Genomic DNA, 13,940 nt, shown 5'->3' with positions numbered 1-13,940 from the left:
TTTTCAAGGAATACTATAAAATTGGATTGGATTGATTGAAATCGATAGATATTAAGTTCCAAGGTAGACCTGCTGATTTGTAATATTTTGGACGTATCGTAATGTGCAGGCGTATCAAGACCATCAGCGTTTTTTTATGGTATCTTTTTTATTTCATTGCTTATGTACGGTATACAATTGTGGTGTAATAATAATAATATTTCATGTATGACGAACTCGATGACTTGGGTTTAGCACACCGATTTACTTTTGATGGTTGCGGGTTCAATTTCTCGCACGGTACAAACATTTGTTTGTATTGAGGAGTATGATTGTTTGTGTCTGAGTGTTTTCTATGTATATTATGTATGTATTTCCAAAAAGATATCTATGTATTAATGTGTTTAATACATAGATTGTCAGATCAGTTGTCTAGTTCTCATAATACAAGCTCTGTATAGATTGGGACTAGATGGCGCTATATGAATTGTCCATGTATATTATTACATAATATATATGTTTGTCCATTACGTCTAATTCACCAGGAATTAGACACTATGGTTTCTATCGAGAATAATGTAAATGTCGACCGTCGTAAGAGGCGTAATGTGATGAACAGTGCCCATAAGTAGAGCAGGTATGTTATACAAAGTTATTGCTTAGGTTTATTACTTTATCAATATCAATAAATCTAAGAATACAATTGAAATAAGTTATATATTATGAAATTATAGTTGTCCTTTAGGTAGATAAATTCATTACTTAACAATTACCTTAGAAATAATTTAGTTTAACCAATGTTCCTTTTATTCTTATTTATGGTTCCAAAATTAACCGGGTTATTACCTATTCCGGTGCATTTGATAATGTAATAACACCTTATATTCAGATAATTCCAATAATAACGTTGCCATGGACATGTTATTGAGTTTGTCAATATACCTAATAGGAATTTGGTTGTGTATTCTTACAGTTAGAATGCATTATTTATTGATGTTTTATTTTCATTAATAATCATCATCTTTTAAAAATGAATGAAAGTGAGTTGAGAAAACTTTTGCAAACAAAGAATGGTTGTCGGGTACCCGCCATGCGGCCTATTCCGGATATTCACAATATGGATAAACTGCCCTTCGTGCCACTGCCACCATACAATAGAATTAAGGTAAAATAAACAAAATGAATAATCATCTATTAATGTTATTATTTTCTATACTTTCATACTAATATTATAAGCAAATCTGTCTGACTATGTGCCTTGTGTTTTCGAAAAAAAGCAGACGAAGTCGCGGGTAACGGGCAATATAAAAATGTCATTGCATCTGATATTGATATATATACTGATTCATGATATAATTCCTGAATGGATCTTAATGCAATTTTACATGAAGGCAAACTATATCATCATTATAAAAATTCATGAACCATTATAAAAATTTATTTAAAAAAAATATATTGTTGAAGTTGAAATAGTTGATGAAAGATTCTATGGAGAATTAATACGGCCTCGGTGGTCTAGCGATTTAGCACATCGCTTTATATCCGATAGTCGCGGGTTCGATTCCTCGCTTAGTACAAACATTTGTATTCATGAGTACAAATGTTTGTGTCTGCAATGTTTTGAACTGTATCTGTCAGTTGTCTAGTACTGATAACACAAGCTCTGCTGAGCAGATGCGTTTGAATAGTCCGGGGTTGTTATTGTTTTTATTAAAAATCAGTAAATATATGAAACTCATAATAAATAAACTTAGTAATTTGATTATGTAATAATAATAATAATAATCTCAGGACAATTCACACAGTATCATCTAGATAATTGTAAGTATAATATATAGAATTAACGTTACCTACGGCCCACGGTTCCACCTACGTAAAATTTATTGCCTATGTGTTAGTCTGATGTATAAGCTATGTTATTGTAAAGTTTCATCAAAATCCAGTAGTTTTTGCGGAGAGAGTAACAAACATCCATCGATACTCACAAAGTTTCGCGTTTATGATATTAGTACAATGTAAAAATGCTTATAGTGTTATGTTTATATGGTATATTAATGTATTGTGTTCACATGAGGTTGGAGGCAGGATTGTATTATCTAGAAATAATAAATGTTTCAGGACAAGCAGGCAAAATTTCGTAAAGTTCTTGAAGAAAAGGCAAGCAAAAGAAAGGTGGAGATTGCCTGTCCTCCATTACAACGTCGTGAACGGGATCTTATTGAGATAGCACAATCACGGCATATAGATGTGTTGCGTGAATGTGCAGAGAAGATACGCCCGCCGCCAATGCTGAAGTCATGGGAAAGGAAAATATGTAGTTTGATACCTTCAAAACTACGTCAGACATTTCCTTCTATGATGGAAGAATTAATTGAAGAGAGCAAAAACGAGTGGAATCGTAACATTCATGATCTCGCTGTTAAAACCGTCATTCGCGAAGTACCTGGCGTTCCTCGCAAACGTTATGAAGAGCCTTATTTCAAATTTAAAGGTGTCACCGAACTTCATGACAAGATGGTCAAATATCGAAAGAAACTTCAGGATGGCTCTCTTTTATTACATCCTTTCATTCGACTGATTCTTGAATCATCCGGAAGGATGTTTCCTACTGCCATAATTGATTTAGCAAAATACCGGGTCAAAGGCCCTATGAATTTAGAAGAATTTCAAAATAATGTAATGGATATGATTAAACGTGCTGACTATTTAGTATCGAGTACTTGGTATTCGGTACTTGTTCAATGGTTAAAAAATCCAAGATGTCTAAGAGGTATGCGCCCAAAAAGAATACCAGGTTTCGTAAAATGTGCTACCAAAATGATCTCAATCCAGATACAGGAGCTAATGCGTAGATCTATAGACGCTATCATAGAGTCACTCTATGATGCTGATTCAATACCCATTTTAAATATTGCTTTAGATTTTAACGGAGAATTTGTATATGATCCGTCGCTTGAGACTGTATACAGTGTTTATCATGGCATTGCAGATGCAATATCAAATATTTCCCAAAGGCTTATGCCTATAGAACAATATTTGAAGATACCATACAACTACGATGCATTACCAGTGCTGTATAATGAGTGGTTATACAAAGACGGTCATGAAAGGTTACAAAAACGGTTAGACGCGGTATTCACACCGCTTATTCAATATTTAGAACGATTAAGGAATGAATACAACATGCTATACGGAGCTCCAGCAAAAGCTGCTCTGATAAGATTCATAAATGATACTCCAGAATTTGACAGAGGCCGAGACAAAATAAAATACTTTCAATCTATATATTCGGATATAACTGCAGTTTTGGAAAATGAATATTTTAATTGTGCAGTTGTTTGTCAGCTGAGAATGGTTGATGGCTTGAAAAGTAAAACTTTAGAATTCGTCAATGACATAATAATAGGCATAGTTAATGGACATATGGAAGAAAATACCAGCATTTGTTCGGCGTTTGAAGAAATAGCGGTAAAAGCTCTAAAGGAACCAGAAAATGCAGCTGAATTGATAGAACAAGGTGTATATATTTTATACGCCAAAACAGTTTTAGTAGAAGCTTTAAAAGAAAGAATTTTATCTCAAATCAATATAATCTCTAATCTATTAGAAATGACATCATTGAGTTCTGAACACGTAGCATCTAATACGCGAACGGTGAATTGGTTAACAGATATCAAACCTATATTTGAAAAAAATGCTGCTGCATATGAAACATTTAAAGCAGAAATGGAAGAAAATCTTCTTGCAAAAATTACATACCTCAATAAGGAAGTTTTGGAAATTACACCGTACTTGGAACTTCTAGACCATATGGATGATATCGATCATACTCTTGAATATTTAGAATATCTGAGAAAACTTGTACATCGTTTAGATGACTGTAATAAACTTGTGGCATGGATAAATAATGAAGAAGCTACTTTTAAATTTCCACTAACAAATTATACTGATTTGGAAGAGTTAAAAGATTTCATTTTACCATTCCATAGTCTTATTTACTTAGTTCATAGGTGGAAACGAAGTTACTACACATGGATGGATGGACCATTCGAGTACATGGATCATGATCAAATTGAACAAGATCACGACTTTTATTACAAAGAATTTTTGAAATTATCGAAGAATTATAAAAACAAAATTAAGCAACAAATAGCTGAAGGCGTCGAAAAACGATTTCAGGGTCTTGTTGATGATCCTGATGTTAATAATCTTCCTGCCCCTATGAAACTTTGTGCACAAGCTATTGCGGAAATTAAGAGCTGGAGACCAAATGTTCAAATGGCTCACATAATGTGCAATCCAGCATTAGTACAACGCCATTGGGATGAAATGTCAACAATCGCAGGGTTCGATCTTACACCTACAGCTGGAACTTCATTACGTAAAATTATAAATTTCAATCTATGGGATGATATTGATCAGTACGAAATAATAAGTGTGGCTGCAACCAAAGAGTTAGCACTAATAACTAATTTGAATAAAATGATGGCCGAATGGACAGACATATGTTTTAAAACAAGCCCTTATAAAGACACTGGAATATTTATATTGTCGGGACTTGATGATATTCAAAGTGTTCTAGATGACCATATTGTTAAAACAGTTGGTATGCGTGGCTCTGCTTTTGTTAAACCATTTGAAGTTCAAGTAAGAGCCTGGTATGACAAAATTATGAGGGTGAACGGCACTATTGATGAATGGGGAAAAGTTCAAAGTCAGTGGTTGTACTTATTGCCTATATTTTCTTCAAAAGATATAGTTGCACAGATGCCGGAAGAAGGAGTGATGTTTGTAGAAGTCAATAATATTTACCGTCGATATATGGGTTCAGTTGATAAAGATCCCCATGTGCTAGAAATAGCTGGTGGAACTGGAGTTTTGGAGTCATTCAAAGCTGCATCTGCATTTTTAGAAAAAATCAATGATGGTGTCAATAATTATTTAGAAAAAAAGCGATTGTATTTTCCTAGATTTTTCTTTTTGTCAAATGACGAAATGTTGGAAATCTTATCCGAAACTAAAAATCCACTTAAAGTACAACCACATTTGAAAAAATGTTTCGAGGGAATTAATAGACTAGTATTTGATGAAGAATTTAATATATCTGCAATGATATCAATGGAAGGTGAACAAGTAGAATTTTTAGATATTATAAATGTAGCCGCTGCTCGAGGTTCTGTAGAAAAATGGCTTGTTCAAGTAGAAGAACAAATGCTTGCAGCAGTGAAATCAGAAACGGAATTGTCATATTACGATTATCCGAATATGGGTCGTGTAGAATGGATACTGTCTTGGGAAGGCATGGTGGTTTTGGGAGTATCTCAAATCTATTGGGCTATGGATGTTCATGAAGCCCTAAGTACTCATAAACTAAGCGAACTTCAAGCTTTTCACGTACATTTAACTAAACAACTAAATGAAACTGTTGCAGTTATTCGACGCACAGATTTGACTAAACTTAGTAGTATTACTGTCAAAGCTCTTATTGTTATTGATGTACACGCAAAGGATGTAATATTTGAACTAGTAGGGAAGAATGTCACTGAAGTTACAGATTTTCAATGGCTTGCACAGTTACGATATTATTGGGAACAAGAAAGAGTATTCGTTAAAATTATTAATGCTACTGTCGATTATGCTTATGAATATTTAGGTAATTCTGATCGCTTGGTCATAACTCCTTTAACAGACCGTTGCTATCGCACTCTAATAGGTGCTTATTATCTACACTTAAATGGCGCTCCTGAAGGCCCCGCTGGAACCGGTAAAACTGAAACTACGAAGGACTTGGCCAAAGCTCTCGCTGTACAATGTGTAGTTTTCAATTGTTCTGATGGATTAGATTACAAGGCCATGGGTAAGTTTTTTAAAGGCTTAGCATCGTGTGGCGCGTGGGTTTGTTTCGACGAATTCAATCGAATCGAAGTCGAAGTATTGTCTGTCATAGCACAACAAATTCTATGCATTGTACAAGCAGTAAGGCAACATTTAGAAACATTTGACTTTGAAGGCACAATTTTAACTTTGAATCCTGCTTGTTACGTTTGTATTACAATGAATCCAGGTTACGCTGGACGTTCAGAATTACCAGATAATCTTAAAGTATTGTTTCGTACGGTTGCAATGATGGTTCCAGACTATGCTATGATAGGAGAAATATCATTGTATTCGTTTGGTTTCATTGATGCCCGAAATTTATCTATTAAAATAGTAACTACATATCGTCTTTGTTCTGAACAGCTGTCATCACAAAATCATTATGATTACGGTATGCGAGCAGTTAAAACAGTTCTGTCTGCTGCGGGTAACTTAAAAAGAAACTTTCCTAATGAAAGCGAAAGCATACTTTTACTTAGATCAATTACTGACGTTAATCTACCCAAATTTTTATCGTTTGATGTGCCTTTATTTGAGGGTATTATATCAGATTTGTTTCCTGGAATCAGCTTACCAAAACCAGATTATGTAAACTTTTTAAATGCTTGTCATGACTGTTGTAAAAGAAATAATCTTCAACCAATGGAATGCTTTTTAATTAAAATTATTCAAACGTATGAAATGATGATTGTTCGACACGGGTTTATGTTAGTTGGTGATCCATTTGCTGGTAAATCTGTAACATTAAAAGTATTATCAGAAGCGCTGACTCTGATGGAAGAAAGAAAACAACCTGGTGGATGTACTAGCACTTATAAAGTTTTAAACCCCAAAGCTGTTACAATGGGTCAGCTCTATGGTGCCTTTGATCCTATTTCTTATGAATGGACAGATGGAATTGTTGCTACAATGTTTAGAGATTTCGCTTCTGAAGATACTCCTGTTAGAAAATGGATTGTTTTTGATGGCCCTGTTGATGCTGTGTGGATTGAAAACATGAACACAGTTTTAGACGATAATAAAAAGCTCTGTCTAACATCAGGAGAGGTAATGGCTATGTCTAATGTTATGTCAATGATATTTGAAGTTATGGATCTTTCTCAAGCATCTCCAGCAACGGTATCAAGATGCGGTATGATATATATGGAGTCCTCCTCACTTGGCTTTATGCCATTTTATAAATCGTGGATTAACACTCTCAATCCAATATGGTTGGAAGAAAATGAAGAATTTATTTTTGACATGTGTGAATGGTTATTTGATCCTTTAGTGTATTATGTTAGAAAATATTGTGGACAACTAGTAACAGGCGGAGAAGTCAATTTAGTGATTAGCTCTCTTCGACTAATTGAAATGTTAATGGATAATGCCATAGAAGGCGAAGAAGATACCAAGTACACAAGGACATGGTTTTTGGCATCATTTATGACTGCAATGGTCTGGGGAGTTGGAGGAATACTAAATACTGAATCCCGAGAAAAGTTTGACGATTTAGTGAAAGAATATTTTAGAGGTGAGAAAGGAATACCCGATAAATTAGATCGCTTAGATGTGTCAATACCTTCCGAAGGTATGTTAATTGATCATTACTATATGTATAAAGGGAAAGGATGCTGGAAACCTTGGCCGGAAGCTGTAAAAGCAGTCCAAGCAAAAGAACAAATCAATCTCCTGCAAACTGTAATACCTACCTTAGAAACTGAGAAATACATATTCCTTTTGAGACTACACACAAAATTCTCTAAACCTCTCTTACTTATTGGACCTACTGGAACTGGTAAAAGCTTTTATGTTCAGAATTTCTTAATGAATTGTCTTGATATGGATAAATATACTCCCGGATTTATAACATTTACAACAACAACATCTGCTAATCAAACACAAGATTTAGTTATTTCAAAACTAGTCAAGAGACGAAAAAATAACTATGGTCCTACCAAAGGAAAACAAGCCATAATTTTTATTGATGATATGAATATGCCGGTTAAAGAAGTATATGGTGCGCAACCAGCTATTGAATTACTAAGGCTATATTTTGACCAAAAACATTGGTATGATCTTAAAACAACAGAAAAATTATATATATACGATACATTTTTTTACGGTGCTATAGGACCTGTGGGCGGTAGTCGACAACTAATATATCCCAGAATGTTACGACATTATAATATTTATTCAATAAATGAATTTTCAAAGGAAAGTATGACTAAAATATTTACCTCTTTATTACAACTAGGTTGGAGAAGAAATGGATTTGGTCAAGATACGCAACCCATAATAGTAAACATTATATCGGCAACAATGGAAATATATGATCAAGCAACAGAAGGCCTAAGACCAACACCTGCTAAATCACATTACATATTTAATTTAAGAGATTTTTCGAGAGTTATACAAGGTTGCGCTTTATTGAGAAAAGAATCAGCCGATAGCAAAAAAACTTTTACAAGGGTTTGGGTTCATGAAATCATGCGGGTATTTTATGACAGATTGGTCGATAAGGTAGATCGTACCTGGTTTTTTGGAATTCTCAAAAAGTCTACTCGTGAGTTCATGAAAGACACTTTTGAGTCGGCTCTAGATACCTATCAAGAGGATAGTGGCGAAGTTACACAAGACAGTATAAAAAAAATGATGTTCGGTTGTTACTTAGATACTGAAAGTTTAGAAGGAGAACGACGTTATGATGAATTGCCTTCTAAAGAGTTATTTTTAAACGTAGCGATATCAATGTTAGCTGAATACAACTCTATGCATAAAGCAAAAATGACGATAGTTTTATTCGATTACGCTTTGGAACATTTATCTAAAATATGCCGTTTACTATCAATGCCCTCGGGAAATGCATTGTTAGTGGGAGTCGGTGGATCTGGGCGTCAGTCACTTACACGATTAGCCAGTACAATTTTAGGACAGCAAGTTTTTCAACCAGAAATAACTAAGTCTTACAGTGTTAAAGATTGGCATGATGACATAAAATTAATTCTTCGTGAATCTGGGGGCTTAAATAAAGATACTACATTTTTGTTTACTGAAAGCCAAATTAAAGAAGAAATATTCATTCAGAACTTAGACAGCCTCTTAAATTCTGGGGAGGTGCCAAATTTATACGGTCTAGATGAAAAGCAAGAAATTTTAGAATTAGTTCGATTAGCTGCTCAAGGCGGAAATAGAAATTTAGATATAAGTCCACTTCAAATTTTGTCTTTTTTCGTAGGACGATGTAAAGCCAAGTTACATGTTGTATTATGTTTTAGTCCTATTGGAAGTTCTTTTAGAACAAGATTAAGACTTTATCCATCTTTAGTGAATTGTTGTACAATTGACTGGTATGATAGTTGGCCTGAAGATGCATTAGAAATGGTAGCTCATCACTTCATGGTTAAGGTGAATGTACCGGATACAGTAAAATTATCGGCTGTTGTAGCTTGTAAACAATTTCATGTTGATGCTCGCATTGTTTCTGCTGACTTTTATAGTAAACTTGGAAGAAAGACTTACATAACATCAGCTTCATATCTTGATTTAATAAAGTCATTCACTACATTGACAAACAGAAGGCAAAGAGAATTAAGAGCAGCAAAATTACGATATACAAATGGTTTAGATAAACTAAGTCAAGCTGCAGAAGCTGTGTCAATAATGCAGCGTGATCTTAATGCATTAAAACCACAACTAATTATTATGGCTGCTAAATCTGCAAAAATGATGGAAGAAATAGAAGTAGAAACAGTTACAGCCGATAAAGCTGCTGCTCAAGTAAGAGAAGATCAAAAAGTTGCAAATGTACAAGCAGCTGCAGCACAAGAATTGAAAAAAGACTGCGAAGCTGATTTAGCGCTTGCACTGCCTATTTTAGAAGATGCCATAGCAGCTTTAAATACACTAAAACCTGGTGATATAACTATTGTAAAATCCATGAAAAATCCACCTGCTACCGTTAAATTAGTTATGGCTGCTGTATGTGTGATGAAAGGAATCCCTCCAGATAAAATACCCGATCCAGATAATCCAGGCAAAAAGATGTTCGATTTCTGGGGACCAAGTAAAAGAATTTTGGGTGACATGGGATTCTTAGATTCCTTACGAAATTTCGATAAAGATAACATACCTATAGCTACAATGCAAAAGATAAGAAAAGAATATTTGTCGAATAAAGATTTTAAACCACATATCATTGCTAAAGCATCAGCAGCAGCTGAAGGTTTGTGTAAATGGATAATAGCTATGGACATGTACGATGCAGTTGCCAAAGTGGTAGCTCCAAAGAAAGCTAAACTGGAAGCTGCAGAAAAAGAATTTGCTGAAACTATGGCAATACTAGAAGAAAAAAAAGCAACTGTAGCGCGATTAGAAGCTAGATTGGCTGAATTAAATGAAGCTTTAGAAGAAGCTAATATTAAAAAGAAAGCTTTAGAAGACGAGGTACAATTATGTATAGACAAATTATACAGAGCGGAAAAACTTATCGGTGGTTTAGGGGGTGAAAAAGTTCGTTGGACCGCAGCTGCTGAAAATTTGCAATTACTGTATGATAATTTGGCTGGAGACATATTAGTATCCTGTGGTATAATTGCGTATTTAGCCCCATACACATTACCAGTTAGAATGGAAATTATTGATAAGTGGCGTGCACTTGTTATTAAATTGGACATGCCACATTCCGAGGTGTTTTTATTTAAAGATATCTTAGGATCTGATATAAAGATTCAAAATTGGTGTATAGCGGGATTGCCTCGTGATTCTTTTTCTATTGATAATGGAATAATACAAGATAACTCGATGCGATGGTCACTGTTAGTTGATCCACAGGGGCAAGCAAATAAATGGATTAAAACTATGGAAAAATCTAATGATTTACAAGTACTTAAGTTTACAGATGGAAACTACATGAAAGTAATTGAAACATGTTTGGAGTATGGTAAGCCAGCATTGATAGATTGTATCTTAGAAGATGTTGAAGCACCTTTGGATCCAGTTTTACTGAAACATACTTATGTTCAGGGCGGTAAAGAATTTATAGCTTTGGGTGAAAATGTCATTGAATATCATCCAAATTTTAGACTTTACATGACTACTAAGTTAAGAAATCCTCATTATTTACCAGAAGTATTCAATAAAGTAACCCTCATAAACTTTGCTTTGACTAAAGATGGTTTAGAAGATCAGTTGTTAGGTATAGTTGTAGCTAAAGAAAGACCAGATTTACAAGAGAAGAGAGAAAAATTGATTGTTCAAGGAGCAGCTAATCGTGCAGCTCTAAAGCAAGTTGAGGATGACATTTTACGTACTTTGCAGGAATCAAAAGGTGACATTCTCGAGGATGAAACAGCAATAGAAGTTTTAGACTCTTCTAAATTACTCGCAATAGATATAATGAAAAAACAAGAAGCGAGTGTAGAAACGGAGACTATAATAGAGAAATTTAGACTTGGTTATCGACCAATTGCTTCTCATTCTGCAGTTCTCTATTATTGTGTGACTGAATTGCCTAATGTAGATCCTATGTATCAGTATTCATTAACTTGGTTTATTAATTTATATGTCATATCCATTGAAAATGCCAATAAATCCAAAGATCTAGATAAGAGATTAAAATTTTTAAAAGATACCTTTACATATAATTTGTATAGTAATGTTTGTCGATCGCTTTTTGACAAGGATAAATTAATGTTTTCCTTTATTATGTGTTCAAAAATGATGCTGTCGACAGAAGAAATGAATCGAGATGAATATTTGTTTCTTATAACTGGTGGTATAGCTGTAGAAAATCTGTTAAAGAAACCATTTGATTGGTTACCAGATAAAAGTTGGGATGAAATATGTCGCATAAGCGATTTACCTGCTTTTACAGGTTTTAAAGATCAATTTATTAGTAACATTAATAAATGGAAGGAAGTATACGATGACTTAGAACCTCATAACAAAGCATTACCTGCTGGATGGAATGATAAACTAACTGTTTTTCAAAAATTATTGGTAATTAGAATATTAAGACCTGACAAATTAACTTCTGCTTTATCTGATTTTGTAGAAAAGCAAATGGGCAAAAAATATATTACACCTCCTCCATTTGATATCAGTAAATCATTTGGGGATTCAAATTGTCTTGCACCTTTGATATTCATTTTGTCACCGGGTTCAGATCCTATGGGAGCACTGATTAAATATTGTGAAAGAATGGGCTATTCACATAGATTCAATTCAATATCGTTGGGTCAAGGACAAGGACCTATAGCTAGATCCATGATAGAAAAAGCACAACTAGAGGGTGGATGGGTATGTCTGCAAAATTGTCATTTAGCTGTTTCTTGGCTTCCTGTTCTTGAAAAAATTATTGAAAGCTTTGATTTAACAAACACTGACCTCAGCTTCAGACTGTGGTTAACTAGTTATCCGTCTGACAAATTTCCACAATCTGTACTACAGGTTGGAGTAAAGATGACGAATGAACCCCCCACTGGTCTTCAACACAATTTGAATCGATCATATATATCTGAACCATTAAAGGAACCTGAGTTTTTTGAAGGATGCCGTGATAAAGATAAACCTTTTAGCAAATTACTATATGGCATAAGTTTCTTTCATGCTGTTGTGCAAGAAAGAAAGAAGTTTGGCCCGCTAGGATGGAATATACAATATGGTTTTAATGATTCCGATTTTCAGATATCAGTTATGCAACTACAAATGTTTTTGAATCAGTATGAAGAAATTCAATACGTGGCCATAAAATATTTAACCGGTGAATGCAATTATGGTGGCCGTGTCACTGACGATTGGGATCGGAGATTAATAGTTACAATATTAGATAATTACGTTAATGCTGGTGTCGTTAATGACCCGAATTATTTATTTTGTGATTTAGGACCGCAATATGGGTTATCGAGGCGGTGTGAATATCAAGACTATCTCAAACATATTGAAACCGTACCTGTTAATCCACCACCTGAAGTATTTGGGTTACATATGAATGCCGGAATAACTCGTGATTATTCGATTTCAATGGCACTCACAGCCGCCTTGGTTCTCGTAGAAGGAACTGGGTCTGGTGGTGAGAGCGGAAATACTGAAGTTATTCTTGTACAAATGGCGTCTGAAATTTTGTCTAAGTTACCTACAAAGTTTGATGTTGAAATTGCTCAAAAGAAATATCCAGTTGATTACAATGAATCAATGAATACTGTACTAGTTCAAGAAATGGAGAGATTTAACAAATTGCTTAATGAAATAAATAATTCCCTTATAGATCTTCAAAAAGCGGTAAAAGGACTTATCGTTATGTCACCTGCCTTAGATTTACAGTCAAATGCAATGCTCCTAGGAAAAATACCGGATAATTGGCGTAAAGTTTCCTATCCTAGTTTGAAACCATTAACAAGTTATGTTGCTGATTTTATTGAACGCTTAAATATGTTAGAAGACTGGTATCAAAACGGTAAACCACCAACATTTTGGCTATCTGGTTTCTTTTTCACACAAGCCTTTCTCACCGGTTCTGTTCAAAACTTTGCTAGATCAAAAAAAATACCTATAGATTTACTCACATTTGATTTCGAGGTCCGTAAAGTTGATTATGAAGTTACTCCTCCAGAATGGGGAGTGTATGTACAAGGTTTATTCATGGATGGTGGACGTTGGGATCGAGATACATTTGCCATTGGAGAACAATATCCCAAAATATTAAATGACAATATGCCAGCACTTTGGCTGTATCCAAAATTGAAAAATGAATTTAAAGAGGGGACCCGATATAAATGCCCCCTCTACAAAACATTGGAAAGAAAAGGTGTTCTGGCGACTACAGGTCACTCGTCCAATTTTGTGTTGGCATTTTTTTTGCCTTCTGATAAACCTTCTGCGCATTGGATCAAAAGAAGCGTGGCATTGCTATTACAACTAGACAATTAACAATACATGCAGCACCGTAATATTTTTTAACTTATATTTAATAAGCCGGTTTGTATAAATTAAAGATACTTATTTATCGTTTCTATTGTTAAAATGTCAATTGTTTCTTACTTCTTTATTTATTCAAATGTTATAATATCATCGTCACTTATGATATTATCGACTTATGTACCTTG

At 34.3% G+C, this 13,940-nt stretch overlaps 1 protein-coding gene across 1 annotated transcript; it reads left to right on the top strand.

The window, feature by feature from the left end:
* The first annotated feature begins 736 nt into the window (after window positions 1–736).
* Window positions 737–13,879, top strand: LOC131848964 (dynein axonemal heavy chain 12). Its single transcript, XM_059198935.1, has 2 exons — window positions 737–1,144; window positions 2,098–13,879. Exons 1-2 carry the CDS (start codon window positions 1,010–1,012, stop codon window positions 13,762–13,764), a joined length of 11,802 nt encoding a protein of 3,933 aa, XP_059054918.1. The 5' UTR covers window positions 737–1,009; the 3' UTR covers window positions 13,765–13,879.
* The last annotated feature ends 61 nt before the right edge of the window (window positions 13,880–13,940 follow it).

Source organism: Achroia grisella, unplaced genomic scaffold, assembly GCF_030625045.1.
Source record: "Achroia grisella isolate CSIRO2021 unplaced genomic scaffold, CSIRO_AGI_Agris_v1 utg6051, whole genome shotgun sequence".
Taxonomy (NCBI): domain Eukaryota; kingdom Metazoa; phylum Arthropoda; class Insecta; order Lepidoptera; family Pyralidae; genus Achroia; species Achroia grisella.
Note: the sequence above shows the minus strand (reverse complement) of the source record. Positions and strands in the feature narration are given on the sequence as shown.